The 15735-nt window shown below is 48.9% G+C and overlaps 1 protein-coding gene across 2 annotated transcripts in view; it reads right to left on the bottom strand.

Moving 5' to 3' along the window:
• MIB1 (MIB E3 ubiquitin protein ligase 1) overlaps nt 1–15735 on the bottom strand; it is a 346522-nt gene that overhangs the window by 58612 nt on the left and 272175 nt on the right. For both annotated transcript variants that reach the window (XM_086965634.1, XM_086965633.1), the window contains exon 18: nt 12659–12737. In XM_086965634.1, the coding sequence (XP_086821760.1) occupies nt 12659–12737 (79 nt within the window). The remainder of the gene's footprint in view (nt 1–12658; nt 12738–15735) is intronic.

The raw sequence follows: 15735 nt of genomic DNA, 5'->3' as shown, positions 1-15735 counted from the left end.
CGTAGTCCCTCCAACTTATTATTTATTTTGTCCCCTTTTTGCCCCTCATACCTTTATTAATTTTTGTGTCCACTAGCTTTTTCTAGGTGTTGGTCAAGGGGATAGGTGTTCTTTTCCCCCCCTCATAGTTTTTACCTCAGGCCTAGAGGCCTTTACTGACAGGAAAATGCTGAAGTTCACAAAATGGTGGCCACTAACTGTTTCCAACTGCCACATCCTAGACTGCCCCATAGGTTAACCTTAGGCCTTCCAGAACTTTCTGGGCCCTACTGGACCCTGTGTGGCTTGGCTATAAAAGGGCATAGGTCAGGGAGCCATTTTGGGTAGACCAGAGAGTGGAGGAGAGAGGCAGTGGTGAGAGGAGGAGGACGCACTGGGAGCAGTTAGTTTGTCCTTGTGATAGACAACCACTACAGGGAGACGTTCCGCCTTTAGCCCCTGACCAATCCCTCCCAACCGCCTTCTTCTGCTGTGAAGATCGGCTTGACTGTGGTGAAAACCCCCCTCTAGCCCTTGGCCCCACTGTCCCCTGTCGTCTACGCTCTTGCTGGGAAACTTCTCCCTACTTCCCCTTTGGCAGGGCTTCACCTACCAGCATTGTGGTAGAAGCGGATCAGAGCCAGGTGTGGTGTCCTGCATTCCCCCGAAGCTGCAAGAGGGAGGCGAGTGTCTGCGGAGCATTCGTGGCCCTGGGGAAGTGAGCGTTCCGCTCTGGGCAGTGTTGTCAGTGCAGCCGGGTGAGAAGAGGAACGGCAGGCTTAGAAGCAGAGACAGAGCGAGCAGCGAGTAGGGCGGCGCCAAGCGGGAACACTAGTCCCTCGCGCCTGCGCTGCCTCGCATCCGGAGGTGTGGAAGCGGCCCAAGTGACGCGCAGGCCTGCGGGAGGCGGGGCCAAGTGAGGAGCGTGTCTCCGAGGCGAGCCGCCTCGGTGTGCAGGCAGCCTGTGAAAGACACAGAAGCGTCCAGGTGACGCGCAGGCCCAGTGAGAGGCCAGAGGACTCCTTCGTTGGGACCCGACGGGAGGCAGAGAAGCTTCTCTTCACCGGATCAGGCGGGAAGCGCCCACGTCCCTCGCCGCTTAAGGAGCCCCTCTCCTAACGCGGTGCTGAGGGAGCGTGGCTGGACTGAGTGGATCGGCGAAGGAAGCGAGCCGCCCTCGAGGAGCTCCTCTTTTGGTCCATTGTTTCGCCCCCTCCCTCCAGTAAATCTACTCGGCGAGACAAGGGGCCCTCATTGAAGTAAGGAGAGTGGGGGTGTGGGAAGCCAGAGGGCAGGGAACCTCTTCTGGCGGCATAGAAACCCATGAACAGGAGGTGGATTCCAGAACCCTCCCAGATTGACATCAAAGTTTATATATCTACAGGAATTGTAAGAGCCCCTGGTCCTGGAACTGGGTCAGGAAAAGGCCTGGTAATAAGGGTGACAAAGGAGTGAACATAACCGTTCTACAATGTGTAATCCTTGGGTTGGCTCCCTGGAGAAACCTACTTCTTATGTCCTTGCTAAGGTTTCACTAAAGTAACTGAGTTTATTGATCTTCCCCACTCCTGTCAATTGTTCAATGACTGTACCCCTTTATTAGAAAGTGTGTGGAACGGAGGGGTATAAGTGGAGGAAGTTATAGAGGATTACTTCAGTGTCCATCTGTTTTGCTTCCTCCTTTGTTGAACTGTAATGATATGAAACTGTAGAACATAGAAGGTCTTTTGTGATCTCTACTGAAATTGAAAGAGTATTGAAGTGAACTGTTGATGCGGAGTAATGAATTGATTTGGTAGTTTTGAAGGTAATATCATTATTTCTCAAAACAAGCTGTAGAATACTAAACTGTATTTCTAAACAAAAGAGCAGAGATATATTTTTTATAAAGCAGCTCTTATTTTTCCATACTTTGGCGTAGTGTCATTTTTGTGTGTTATTGCGTGGAATTACTGCTGGGTGGTTTGCAACCTTCACACTTGAGCCTCTAGTATTGTGTCTTACCCTAGGCCAGGCTACCCTAGGTGACCGGACATCCCAGGTTCCAACAGATTGGTGTCTAGCGGTGGGATTCTGACTTGGTTGCAGCTACTCAGTAGTAATTAAACGCAATACACTGGCCTACACCAGGAGTTTTCTCCTTGCGGCCCTCCTAATTTGAATTTTGTTTTTCCAAATTTGTTTCTGGTGGTGGGTGGAGGTTATCCTCAGATCACGCTTCTTGGTTCTCTCCTGAGTGCTCATTTAATCCCATATCTGAAAAATGGAATTAAACCTGGAAGAGCTAGAGTCCTACACTGTGACCCAACTGAAAGAGTGGTGTCAGCAACAGGGGGTATTCTTCAAAAAAGGTGCCAAGAAAAGCGAGTTACTGACAAGCATAAGGGCATGGGTGGAAGCTCATTTAGTGGAGGAACCGGATACAGAAGAGAGTGATAGGGACACTGTCCTTGAGACTGCAATGCTGTACCAAGCTGGAAGGGGGAATCTGCTGACAGGTCCCAGGACACTTTCAAGGGAGGGCAGCAGCGTCTCGGTGAGGAGTTTAACTGATGCCGAGTTGGAAGACAGGAGGGAGGAGAGGAGAATGAGATTGGATTTAGCTAGAATGGAAATGGAGAGGGAGGACAGGAGGTTGGCCCACGAACGAACCATAAAGGAGCTAGACCTTCAAGCCTTAACATTAAGGTCTCCTAATCCAGAAAATGGTGGCAGCGAAAATAAAGTAAATACCAGGGAACCCAGACCCTATCTACCCAAGGATGTTATTGCCAGTTACACCACAGGTGATGACATTGCCAAATGGTTAGCCGCATATGAAGTCTCTTTAAGGGCTCATGGGATCTCAGAAACTCACTGGGGGGGTGGGCTGTATAAATATATGCCACCTGCTGGCAGAGATACCTTGTTGGCTCTGGAGCAGGATGAGCAAACCCACTACCCTACCATGAAAGTGGCACTGGTGAAAAAGTTTGGACTTACCCCTGAAAAATACAGACAAAGATTTAGGTGAAGTCACAAACTGAGTACCCAGAATTGGGTGGATTTCTTAGATTACGCCAAGAAAGCCTTGGAGGGCTGGGTCAAGGGCAGTGAGGTGAGGGACTATGAGGGGCTGTATGATCTATTTTTGAAAGAGCACCTCCTCGAGAAATGTTTTCCCGAGCTGCGCCAACACCTGGTGGACAGCAAGCTGACCAATCCCCGGAAGCTTGCAGAGGAGGCGGACATCTGGGCAAGTACCCGGGTGTCCTCAAAGGGGACTGGAGGGGATTCCCAAAAGGCCGGACAGGGCGCCCCCCAGAAGAAGGAGGGGGAGATAAAAAGAGGGAGTTCTCTAAAGGTCCCCAAAATAATTTCCAAGGGAAGGGAGCAGGTTTCACCCCTAAGGCAAACCCGCCCAGAAACCCTAATCCTGGCCAAAGCCAGCAGCCAAGGGTTCTCCACTGTTTTGAGTGTGGTGGTGTTAGACATTATAAGGGAGATGTCAGATGCCCAAAGAGACCACCCCCTCCCATCGGAGGAAAACCACCGGGAGTAGCTAGTGTAGCGCTCGGGGAGGAGTTGCCCTTAAATAAGGGGGGTGAGTGGGCGGGTGTCACCTTAGCGTCCCTGGGAGAGCGGGAGATGGTTCCAAAGATCCAGGTGCCCCCAAATACTACAAAGTATGGGCAGTGGGTCACCATCAATGGCCAGAGAGGGGAGGCTCTGAGAGATAAGAGGAGCCAGTATGACTATGGTGAGAAGTCAACTGGTGTCTCCAGAGCAGGTGGTTCCCAATGTACTCCACCCCGCCGCGATGGCGGACGGCAGAATGGGCCACTATCCAGTGGCTGAGGTTCCCTTTGAGTGGGAAGGGGTTGCAGGTTCACTTCGAGTTGCCGTAAGCCCTGCCGTGCCAGTTGATTGTCTGCTGGGGAATGACATGGAGCACAACACTTGGAGAGAGGTGGAATACCGGACACACTCTGCGATGCTGGGTACACCTGACTGGGCCTGTGCGAGCACACGGTCTGCGACTGCCCGGAGAGGGAGTTTGCCTGGGTTGGAGCCTGGAACAATGGCCCAACCCGCTGCCAAAAAGGGACAGACCCGGAGACAGGAAGAGCCTGCTTCGGCTTCCACACCCCATGTGATAGATCGGCCACCTGCGGTGGTGGACCAGGAGTCCGTGGAGGGGGAAGTAGACTCTCTGGAGGATTTACCCCTCCCTGCTGAGTGGCATGTGGAGGGAGGTCCTATCAGAGAGGAATTCTGTAAGGGGCAGAGGGAGTGCCCCACCCTTGAGGGACTGAGGCGACAGGCTGAAGCCCAGGCAGCAGGTGATGTTACGGGACACTACCATATTTACTGGGAGGATGGACTCCTCTACAGTGAACCCAAGGTACCCTTACCTGGTTCGTCAAGGGCCTTGGTAGTCCCGCAACAATACCGAGCCTTTCTGCTGGAATTGGCTCATGCTATACCCCTGGCAGGACACTTAGGCCAGGACAAGACCTTTGCTCGGCTTGTCCTCCACTTTTACTGGCCTCAGATGAAAGTGGCGTCCAACACTTACTGTCGGACATGTGTATCCTGCCAGGCCAGTGGGAAAACAGGGGTGAAGCTGAAGGCTCCCCTGGAACCACTTCCAGTCGTTAGCACACCCTTTGAGAGGGTGGGCATCGACATTGTAGGGCCTTTAGATCCACCAACAACAGCTGGTCACAGGTTCATCCTGGTTCTGGTGGATCATGCCACACGGTACCCAGAGGCAATTCCTCTGAGGACAGTCACTGCACCTGTGGTGGCTAGAGCCCTAATGGGGATCTTTACCCGAGTGGGATTCCCCAAGGAAGTTGTGTCTGACAGGGGGACCAACTTCATGTCAGCTTACATGCGGGCGATGTGGAAGGAGTGTGGAGTGACCTACCGGTTCACCGCTCCTTATCACCCCCAGTCGAATGGACTGGTTGAGAGGTCAATAAGACCTTGAAGGGCATGATCAGAAGTCTGCCCGAAAGCCTGCGGAGGAAATGGGACGTCCTCCTACCTTGTTTGCTCTTTTCTTACAGGGAAGTGCCACAGAAGGGAGTGGGCTTCAGCCCCTTCGAACTTCTGTATGGGCACCCTGTACGCGGTCCTCTCAGCCTGGTGAAGGATGGTTGGGAGAAGTCTCCCAGGAAACCCCCCCAGGATGTGGTGAGCTACATGCTGGCCTTCAGGAGCCAAATGGCGAAGTTGTGGAAGCAAGCTTCTGACAACTTGGAGGCCAGCCAGGCAGTCATGAAAGAGTGGTATGACCACAATGCTCACCAGGTGGAATTGGAGCCTGGCCAGAAAGTGTGGGTGATGGAGCCTGGAGAGCTTAGTGCCCTTCAGGATGGCTGGACAGGCCCATTTGAAGTGTTGGAGAAGAAGGGTAAGGCCACATACCTGGTGGACCTTAAGACCCCTCGACAGCCCCTACGGGTGCTGCATGCCAACCGTCTCAAACCCCATCATGAGAGGCCCGAGGTCATGTTAATGATGGTGACTGATGGGGAAGAGGAAGCGGAAAGCGAACCTCTCCCAGACTTATTCTCGTCTCAAGAGAAGGATGGGTCAGTGGAGGGAGTGATTCTCTCTGCCACTCTAACTCCTGAGCAACGGGAGGACTGCCGCCAGATACTGGAGCAGTACTCTACGTTGTTCTCCCTTGTCCCGGGAAGGACTCACCTGTGTACCCATGACGTGGACACAGGGGACAGCCCACCAGTGAAGTCGAAGACCTACCGGCTGTCCGACAAGGTGAAGGCTAGCATCCATGGAGAGGTTGCCAAGATGCTAGAGCTGGGAGTTATCGAACCTTCCAACAGCCCTTGGTCCAGTCCGGTGGTGCTCGTGCCAAAAGCCGCGCCACCAGGCACCACACCCGAACTGAGGTTCTGTGTGGATTACCGGGGACTGAACTCAGTGACAAAGACTGATGCTCATCCGATCCCTAGGGCGGATGAATTAATTGACCGGCTAGGAGCTGCCCAATATCTGAGTACCTTTGACCTCACTTCGGGGTACTGGCAGATCTCCTTGACAAATGGAGTAAAGGAAAGGTCAGCCTTCTCCACGCCTGAGGGCCACTTCCAGTTTTGCGTGATGCCCTTTGGGCTCAAAAATGCCCCTGCCACATTTCAGCGGCTGGTGAACCAGGTCCTCTCTGGAATGGAGAGTTTCTCTGCTGCTTACCTGGATGACATTGCTGTCTTCAGTAGCAGTTGGGAGGACCATTTGCAACATTTGCAAGCAGTTCTCCAGGCCCTGAAACAAGCTGGATTGACCATCAAAGCCAGCAAATGCCAGATTGGGCAGGGGTCGGTTGTGTACCTTGGACACTTGGTGGGTAGGGGGACAGTGCAGCCCCTGCAGGCGAAGATTGAGGCAATCATGGCCTGGGAACCCCCCAAGACACAGACTGAGGTCCGAGCTTTCCTGGGCCTCACAGGCTACTACCGTCGCTTTGTGAAGGGGTATGGCACTATTGTAGCGCCCCTCACAGAGCTCACCTCTAAGAAACAACCTCAACGGGTAGTTTGGACGAACGCTTGTCAGCAAGCTTTTGTGAAACTGAAGCAGGCAATGTGTGCAGCACCGGTCCTGAGGGCCCCAGACTTCTCCAAGGAGTTCATTGTCCAGACAGATGCATAAGAACATGGCATTGGGGCAGTGTTAACGCAACTAAATGAAGAGGGCCTGGATCAGCCTGTGGTCTTCTTATCCAGGAGACTGCTTCCCAGGGAACAGAAGTGGAGTGCCATTGAGAGGGAAGCTTTTGCGGTGGTGTGGGCTCTGAAGAAGCTGCGGCCATACATGTTTGGCTCGCACTTCCTGGTTCAGACTGACCACCGACCCCTTCGTTGGCTGATGCAAATGAAGGGGGAAAATCCCAAGCTGTTGAGGTGGTCCATCTCCCTACAGGGAATGGACTTCCGGGTGGAACATCGGCCTGGAGTGGACCACGCCAATGCAGACGGTCTCTCCAGGTATTTCCGCCTTAGTGATGAGGACTCCCAAGGGGTTGGGTAGTTCTCCCCACTTTCAGCTGGGGGGGGGGACGCGTGTTAGACCTGTCTGGCTTTTTGCGTAGTCCCTCCAACTTATTATTTATTTTGTCCCCTTTTTGCCCCTCATACCTTTATTAATTTTTGTGTCCACTAGCTTTTTCTAGGTGTTGGTCAAGGGGATAGGTGTTCTTTTCCCCCCTCATAGTTTTTACCTCAGGCCTAGAGGCCTTTACTGACAGGAAAATGCTGAAGTTCACAAAATGGTGGCCACTAACTGTTTCCAACTGCCACATCCTAGACTGCCCCATAGGTTAACCTTAGGCCTTCCAGAACTTTCTGGGCCCTACTGGACCCTGTGTGGCTTGGCTATAAAAGGGCATAGGTCAGGGAGCCATTTTGGGTAGACCAGAGAGTGGAGGAGAGAGGCAGTGGTGAGAGGAGGAGGACGCACTGGGAGCAGTTAGTTTGTCCTTGTGATAGACAACCACTACAGGGAGACGTTCCGCCTTTAGCCCCTGACCAATCCCTCCCAACCGCCTTCTTCTGCTGTGAAGATCGGCTTGACTGTGGTGAAAACCCCCCTCTAGCCCTTGGCCCCACTGTCCCCTGTCGTCTACGCTCTTGCTGGGAAACTTCTCCCTACTTCCCCTTTGGCAGGGCTTCACCTACCAGCATTGTGGTAGAAGCGGATCAGAGCCAGGTGTGGTGTCCTGCATTCCCCCGAAGCTGCAAGAGGGAGGCGAGTGTCTGCGGAGCATTCGTGGCCCTGGGGAAGTGAGCGTTCCGCTCTGGGCAGTGTTGTCAGAGCAGCCGGGTGAGAAGAGGAACGGCAGGCTTAGAAGCAGAGACAGAGCGAGCAGCGAGTAGGGCGGCGCCAAGCAGGAACACTAGTCACTCGCGCCTGCGCTGCCTCGCATCCGGAGGTGTGGAAGCGGCCCGAGTGACGTGCAGGCCTGCGGGAGGCGGGTCCGAGTGAGGAGCGTGTCTCCGAGGCGAGCCGCCTCGGTGTGCAGGCGGCCTGTGAAAGACACAGAAGTGTCCAGGTGATGCGCAGGCCCAGTGAGAGGCCAGAGGACTCCTTCGTTGGGACCCGACGGGAGGCAGAGAAGCTTCTCTTCACCGGATCAGGCGGGAAGCGCCCTCGTCCCTCGCCGCTTAAGGAGCCCCTCTCCTAACGCGGTGCTGAGGGAGCGTGGCTGGACTGAGGGGATCGGCGAAGGAAGCGAGCCGCCCTCGAGGAGCTCCTCTTTTGGTCCATTGTTTCCCCCCCTCCCTCCAGTAAATCTACTCGGCGAGACAAGGGACCCTCATTGAAGTAAGGAGAGTGGGGGTGTGGGAAGCCAGAGGGCAGGGAACCTCTTCTGGCGGCATAGAAACCCATGAACAGGAGGTGGATTCCAGAACCCTCCCAGATTGACATCAAAGTTTATAAATCTACAGGAATTGTAAGAGCCCCTGGTCCTGGAACTGGGTCAGGAAAAGGCCTGGTAATAAGGGTGACAAAGGAGTGAACATAACCGTTCTACAGGGTGTAATCCTTGGGTTGGCTACCTGGAGAAACCTACTTCTTATGTCCTTGCTAAGGTTTCACTAAAGTAACTGAGTTTATTGATCTTCCCCACTCCTGTCAATTGCTCAATGACTGTACCCCTTTATTAGAAAGTGTGTGGAACGGAGGGGTATAAGTGGAGGAAGTTATAGAGGATTACTTCAGTGTCCATCTGTTTTGCTTCCTCATTTGTTGAACTGTAATGATATGAAACTGTAGAACATAGAAGGTCTTTTGTGATCTCTACTGAAATTGAAAGAGTATTGAAGTGAACTTTTGATGCGGAGTAATGAATTGATTTGGTAGTTTTGAAGGTAATATCATTATTTCTCAAAACAAGCTGTAGAATACTAAACTGTATTTCTAAACAAAAGAGCAGAGATATATTTTTATAAAGCAGCTCTTATTTTTTCATACTTTGGCGTAGTGTCATTTTTGTGTGTTATTGCGTGGAATTACTGCTGGGTGGTTTGCAACCTTCACACTTGAGCCTCTAGTATTGTGTCTTCCCCTAGGCCAGGCTACCCTAGGTGACCTGACATCTCAGGTTCCAACAGTGTGGGTTTATTAATACAAGATTATTGATGCAACACATCTTTGGTTTCAGTGAAGACCTAATGTAGTTGAAAAACTCGTTTTTCACCAGAGTTCAGCACATGCATTTAAAATGGCTTCCCTGGTAATGGCTTGTACTGGCAGTAATTGAACAGGCCAGCACAGGAGCATATCTGCTCATGCAGTTATGTCCACACTTGTATGATAGTGCACCCTGCCTTAGGGCTGTAAGGCCTGCTGTAGGGGTGGCTTACCTATATTGCCTGCACTGTCTGCAGGCATGGCAGACAGGGATGTGTGCCATGTCGTGTTTTAACTTTTGTGTGCACCAAGACACCCAGTCTACAATGGCAATATACATGAGTTAGGTGACGGGTCGCTTAGGGTGGGGCACAATACATGCTGCAACCCTTGGGACCCTCTTTAGTATCCTTCCCCTAGCTACATAGGATACCATTTACAAGGGACTTACAGGGGTGCTAAGGGTACTGCCAATTGGGGGAACAATTGATTAGTTTTAGGGAAAGAGATCAGGTACTCAGGACCTGGATAGAAGGAATCTTTGTATTTGCTGTCAAAACTGCATCGAATACCTGGCAAAATGTGGGGGTGACCGTATCAAAAAGGGGCACTTTCCTACACCTGGGATGTATTTTTACATGTTTATTTTGGGTTTGTTACCTTGAAAAAGTGATTTTCTTCATGTCGCATAGGAATTAAAATCTTTTGTGAACACATTGTTGGTAAAACAATGGACAATGATGAGGGCTAGTGGATTTACTTAGCTATTTATGATATAGCCATATAATATGTAGATTACAGAAAAATCTGGCTGCCTGGATAGGATTGGGTACCCATGGGGTGTTGGGCAGCAGCAGGTTAGTTTAGCACCCGCTTGGTTTGGGCACAGAGCCATGCGCATCAGGGTTTGAGTGCAGTGCCAGGCTAGGCCATACAGCCAATCCCCTAATGCACAGGTCGGTGCAATAGGGGTTGGTAACCCTGGGAGGGTAGGACTTATGCCTAACATAATATATCATCAAACCTAAATAAATTAATTGGAAAAAAAGGTTAAAGTCATATTATAGTTATGTATGTTATAGTATTTTATTTTGACAACTGTAATTTTGAATCCATATGTAATTTTACGACTGTATGCCTGATGGTTGACGTGTGGGGAAGTTAATGCTCAGTGCGGTACACCCAAGTTGGTTATGGTGACAAGCCATTACTAACTCAGGCAAAAGGTAGGCCAGATGCAAGAGGTCTTGTCTGTTTATTATGAACCGTTACAACAAAGGCAGAAAACTTGGATTATTCATTGTGAAAAGTCACTAGGCCTCCAACATAGGACTGTTATCACTCTAGGTTAAATACTGTATAAAGGTATTTGGTTACACGTAGCAGCTGTGACAAACCCTAGGGAGGTCAAAGTTTTCCACTGTATTTCTTGCTAGAATCTCTCTGGGAAACCTGACAGACTTAGATGTCTGCTAGGATCTTGTAATGAAAAAAACCCTTTTAAAAAGACATCCATCTACATATATGAATAATTATCCATATAGATAAATAAAGGGTCTTTGGAGTAATTTGTCTGCAGCCATTGGTCCCTCTATGAGCATCATATGCACTCTGCTTCTCTCCATGACAGAGTACTGTCTAGGGTAATGGCTCAGTCTACATCAGTCATTGGCTCCCTTGCCCTGTGAATGACACCAGTTTCTGATCATGTGCACATCCACCTCAATATGAACCACCTCAATATGAATGATGCTTTTTACCTGTTGTTTCTCTTCTTACTGTTCACTTTGCAACAAAAATGGCTTTTGATCATGTGCCCCCCTCTCCTTTAATGAGTAAGTCCAAGCAATATATAGTGTTTTCTTTTTATGTTCTACACAATATTCTTGAGGCATCTACATCTAGTTTTGTACAATGTTACCCACTAAAAATATGGCACCCGTATCTTTTTAAAGAAACATAACAGTGCTGTCCAGTAAAACGTGCCAGTAGCTCAAATAATTAAACAAGCACTGTTAATGCCAATAGGTAGAGCTTAGGATTGAAAGTGCATTTTATGTAATTGATGGGTTTAGGTATTCAGTATGTCCGCATACATGTACTCCGTCACTCATCTTTACACTCCTGCATCCACTCATGCATCATCTGACATTCACTCTCAATAAAGCACACACACTCAAAAAAATATGCAAGATAAGTTACAAGAATACAAGTCTAAAAAAGAAAACCTGCTACTTTCTAAACATAGTGGGACCAAAACTAAAAATAGCAATCAGTGTCTGTCTTGCAGATGTTTTGTACATAGGCTATCCCTGTTTTAAATTTCCAGCATGGCTGCCATGTTTAAGACCAATGTGTTGGGTTGGTCACTATGGAATGGTAAAACAGTGATACTCTACAGACAGCAGCAGTCCATAGTGGTCGGTTTGTTTAGCGGAAGTGGCCATGTGGAATGCAGATGAAATTAAGGGCAAGCAAATGATACCTCAGCACTGCATAGAGAAAAGTATCCTCTTAAGAAAACGTACAATAAAATGAGATGCAAAGAAATGAAAGAGGAACTATAAAAAGGACAAAATTGCAAACTAAAGGACTGGCCATCCAGCCCTGGCAGTAACGTGCATAAACGGCAATACCCTTGATCTCTTTGGGTAGTCTGCGATAATCATCTTGAAAAATAGCATGGCCATTTAAACCGTGTCCAGAGTGCACCACATGCCTTTCATACAGGGCCACTTGACTGATGCGAACCTGCAGCTGCAAATTTTTCTACACATTTATGGTTTTGCCAAATAAGCCATCATCTAAACATAATCTGCAGATTTGAACAAAACACATTTCTAACTCAAACTGATCAAAAGCTACTAAAACTCAGGAATGTGTTTTGCTGCTCAGTGGAAGATCCTTCTTTGCTTTGTCTGCGTTTTAAACTAGAACTAATGAGATTAAACCTTCGCCCAGGCGGAATCAACATATGTAAAAATGACACAATAATTAAAATGATCACAGAATGTACACTACATAATGTGCCTTTTCTTGCCACATAATTTAGTCAATCTAATGCAAAATGCGGCCCTCCCCTGTTGCATAATTTATCTGGTCCCGCTTTCAATAAATCTATTAGTGAGGGGATGCTTGCATTTCTCTGCAGCACCAACTTCATGTTGAAAGATAGGAGTTAAGATTCATAAGGAAGCTTTGTGGTAGTTTCCAAGGATGTCTGAGAAACAAGAGGTCTTCTGTAGGCTGCAACATGTTTTACGATGAGAATGAGCACTGCAAACCAACAAACCTCACTATGGCTCAATTCCCAAACAGAGCAATTAAGATACTCACAAATTAGACTATCTTTCATCGTAAGGGTTTCAACGACCAACACTAAAGAGACCTGGACATGGTTAGAGGTATTCTGGGTTATTGCAACAGCTTTATAAGCACTATGGTTACCAACTAGATAACTTCAAAACTGTAAAGAGTAGTACCAATTAAATCTGTTAAAATGTCAATAAAGTATACTTCTTTGTCAATTACTTACTTTCACATGCACATATATGGCCACAGGGCTGGAACAGCACTGCTGCTTTCTTATCTGAGCATACCACACATTCTTCAATCTAGATTAAAACAAACATATATTAGCAAAATGAATCCTTAGATTTGCCTGCTCATTATATGCAATGAGAAAGTTTACATTTCATTTGTTTAGTAAGAAGGAGTAGTTTCTTACCTGTAACTCCAGTTCTGTAGTAGGGGTATCTCCGTTACAGTCATAATCTAGTGAATAGTCCTGCCCATGTGCGTGGAACCCCGGAGCAATCAAAAATAATATCTTAAACTGTCTTCTTTGCAGCTCTGCATAGACACTTAAGAGAAAATCAAAGACAAATAATGCATCCTATAACCACAAGGCTACACTGGCCTGCACTTCAACTTAAAGAGAAAAGGATAGCCAAATAAAATCAAATTTTACACATATCACCAACTTTCACTAATAGAGAAACTTCCCTTCACCAAAATCCTTGAAATGATAGAGAGGAAGGGTTGGACAGACAAGCCCCCATAGGCTGCCATTATGAGTCTGGAAAAAGGATACCGAGCCTTTAAGGAACTCTCCAGAGACTCTCGGTATCCCAGGATGCACAGCCAAAGTCCTTTTACTTTCAGTTCTTTTTGACGGTGTATAAAGCAAGGCCTGTAGCATACAGTACGTTATCATTTTCTCCACCGGGTAGGAGGGCGGGCGCTTATGACTATAACAGAGATACCCCTACTACAGAACTGGAGTTACAGGTAAGAAACTACTGCTTCTGTAGTATGGGATCTCTGTGTATAGTCATAATCTAGTGAATAGAATGGCAAGCCCATCCCAACAACCAATCCGGCGATGGAGGAAAAAGACAACACCACTACTGTGCAAACAGATTTCTTAACGAAGCCTTGCCAACCTGAGCATCTCTGGCATCAGAGTCCAGACAGTAGTGTTTAGCAAAGGTATGGACCGACTTCCAAGTGGCAGCCCTGCAGATCTCTGCAATGGGAATATTATGTAGTAAAGCCGTTGTAGCTGCTTTGCCCCTGGTAGAATGAGCCTTAGGTTTACCCCCTAAGGTCTTGTAGCTTTCTGATAACATAACTGAATACAGGACACAATCCACCTCGAGATAGACTGTTTAGAGGTGGCAGGACCAGTCCTGACTGACCCATAATTGACAAACAATTGGTCTGATTTACGAATGTCCTTGGTCTTATCCAAGTAGAATTTCAACACCCTTCTGAAATCCAGGGAATGAAGAGATCTTTCCGCTGGAGTGGAAGGATTCTGGAAAAACATAGGTAAAGTTATAGTCTGATTGATATCGAAATCAGAAATCACCTTAGGAAGGAACTTAGGGTGAGCACGCATTACAACCTTAGCAGCATGAAATACAGTATAAGGTTCTTGGCAACACAATGCCTGAATTTCACTCACCCTACGAGCCGATGTAATGGCCACGAGGAAATCCGCCTTCAATGACAAGCGCTGTAGTGAAGCCTTATGAATAGGTTCAAAAGGTTCCGTCATTAACCTGGACAGCTCATTCAGCTCCCATGAAGGCGAAGGACGCCGGACAGGAGGAAACACCTTCTTCAATCCTTCCAAAAAATCATTAATCACAGTAATCTGGAAGAAGGATGTCTGTGAAGGACATTTCCTATAAGCAGTTAATGCTACGAGGTGGACCTTAATAGAATTAAAATTAAGGCCAGATTGACCCAAATGCAAAAGGTATGGAAGTATGGCATCTTACTTGCAGGTCGTCAGATCATAGTTCTTGGACGTGCACCAGATGCAGAACCTCTTCCACTTGTAGGCATAGGAAGACTTAGTGGAAGGTTGCTTAGCCTCCTGGAGTATATCCATGCAATCGTCCGGTAGATTCAAGTGTCCATACTGCGCTATCTCAGGAGCCATACCGCCAAACTCAACGAGGAGCGGTTGAGGTGCACCATCTGCCCCCCCGAACTTCGTGAGAAGGTCCAGCCGACACGGTAGCCATAGGTGGGGTAGGAGAGACCTGTGAAGCAGGTCAGTGAACCACCACTGTCGGGGCCACTCCGGAGCAATGAGGATCATCCGTACTCTGGACTGAGACAGCTTGATGAGCACCCCCTGGAATCAGGGGAATGGGTGGAAAGGAGTACAGAAAGCTGTTCGACCAGCTGATCCATAGTGCGTTCCCCAGAGTCCCCGGTTGGTAATACCTGGAGGCGAAGTCTCTGCATTTGCTGTTTTCTGCGGTGGCGAACAGATCTAGGTCTGGAGTGCCCCACCTGTCGAAGAGGTCTCCTAGTACCTCATCGTTTAGAACCCATTCGTGGTTTTCTTGCACCAGCCTGCTGAGTGCGTCCGCCTGAGCTTTCTGCACACCTGGCAGATGGGTAGCCGTTATCGTCAGTCCTCTGGCTAGCAGCCAGTGCCAGATCGCCTGCGCTTCTTGTGACAGTGTGCGCGATCTCGAGCCCCCCTGCTTGCTGAGGTAATAAATTGTGGTCATATTGTCAGTCTGTGCAAGCAAGGAGTTGGTCTGGAAGGACGGATGAAAGGCCTTCAGTGCCAAGTGAACAGCTCTGAGTTCCAGGAAATTGATGTGATACGTGGATTCCGCCGGGGACCACGTTCGCTGGATCTGTAGATGGTCTGAATGCGCTCCCCAGCCGTGGAGAGAAGCATCCGTGACAATAGTCTGAATGGGAATGTCCTTGTGAAATGGAACCCCTTTGAGGAGATTCTCCGTTGAGCACCACCATCTCAGGGACTGTTGAGTGTGAAGGGACAGCCGGATCCTGTCGTCCTAGCTCCCCCGCTTCTGGTCCCAATGATCCTCCAGACATTCCTGCAGCGGCCTCATGTGGAGGCGTGCGTGTAGCGTGAGGAAGATGCAAGAGGCCATCGACCCCAGTAGAGAAGACACCCTCCTCACTGTCGTAGATGGCACAGCTATGAGAGCCTGAGCCTTCCGAAGGATCGATAAGCGTCGCTCGTCCGAATGAGACACTCTTGCTGAAAGAGTATCGATGGAGGCTCCCAAGTACTGTAGGCACTGGACAGGAGTCGAGACAGACTTGGACATG

The sequence above is a fragment of the Lissotriton vulgaris genome, chromosome 4_1 (assembly GCF_964263255.1).
Source record: "Lissotriton vulgaris chromosome 4_1, aLisVul1.2, whole genome shotgun sequence".
Lineage (NCBI taxonomy): Eukaryota > Metazoa > Chordata > Amphibia > Caudata > Salamandridae > Lissotriton > Lissotriton vulgaris.
Note: the sequence above shows the minus strand (reverse complement) of the source record. Positions and strands in the feature narration are given on the sequence as shown.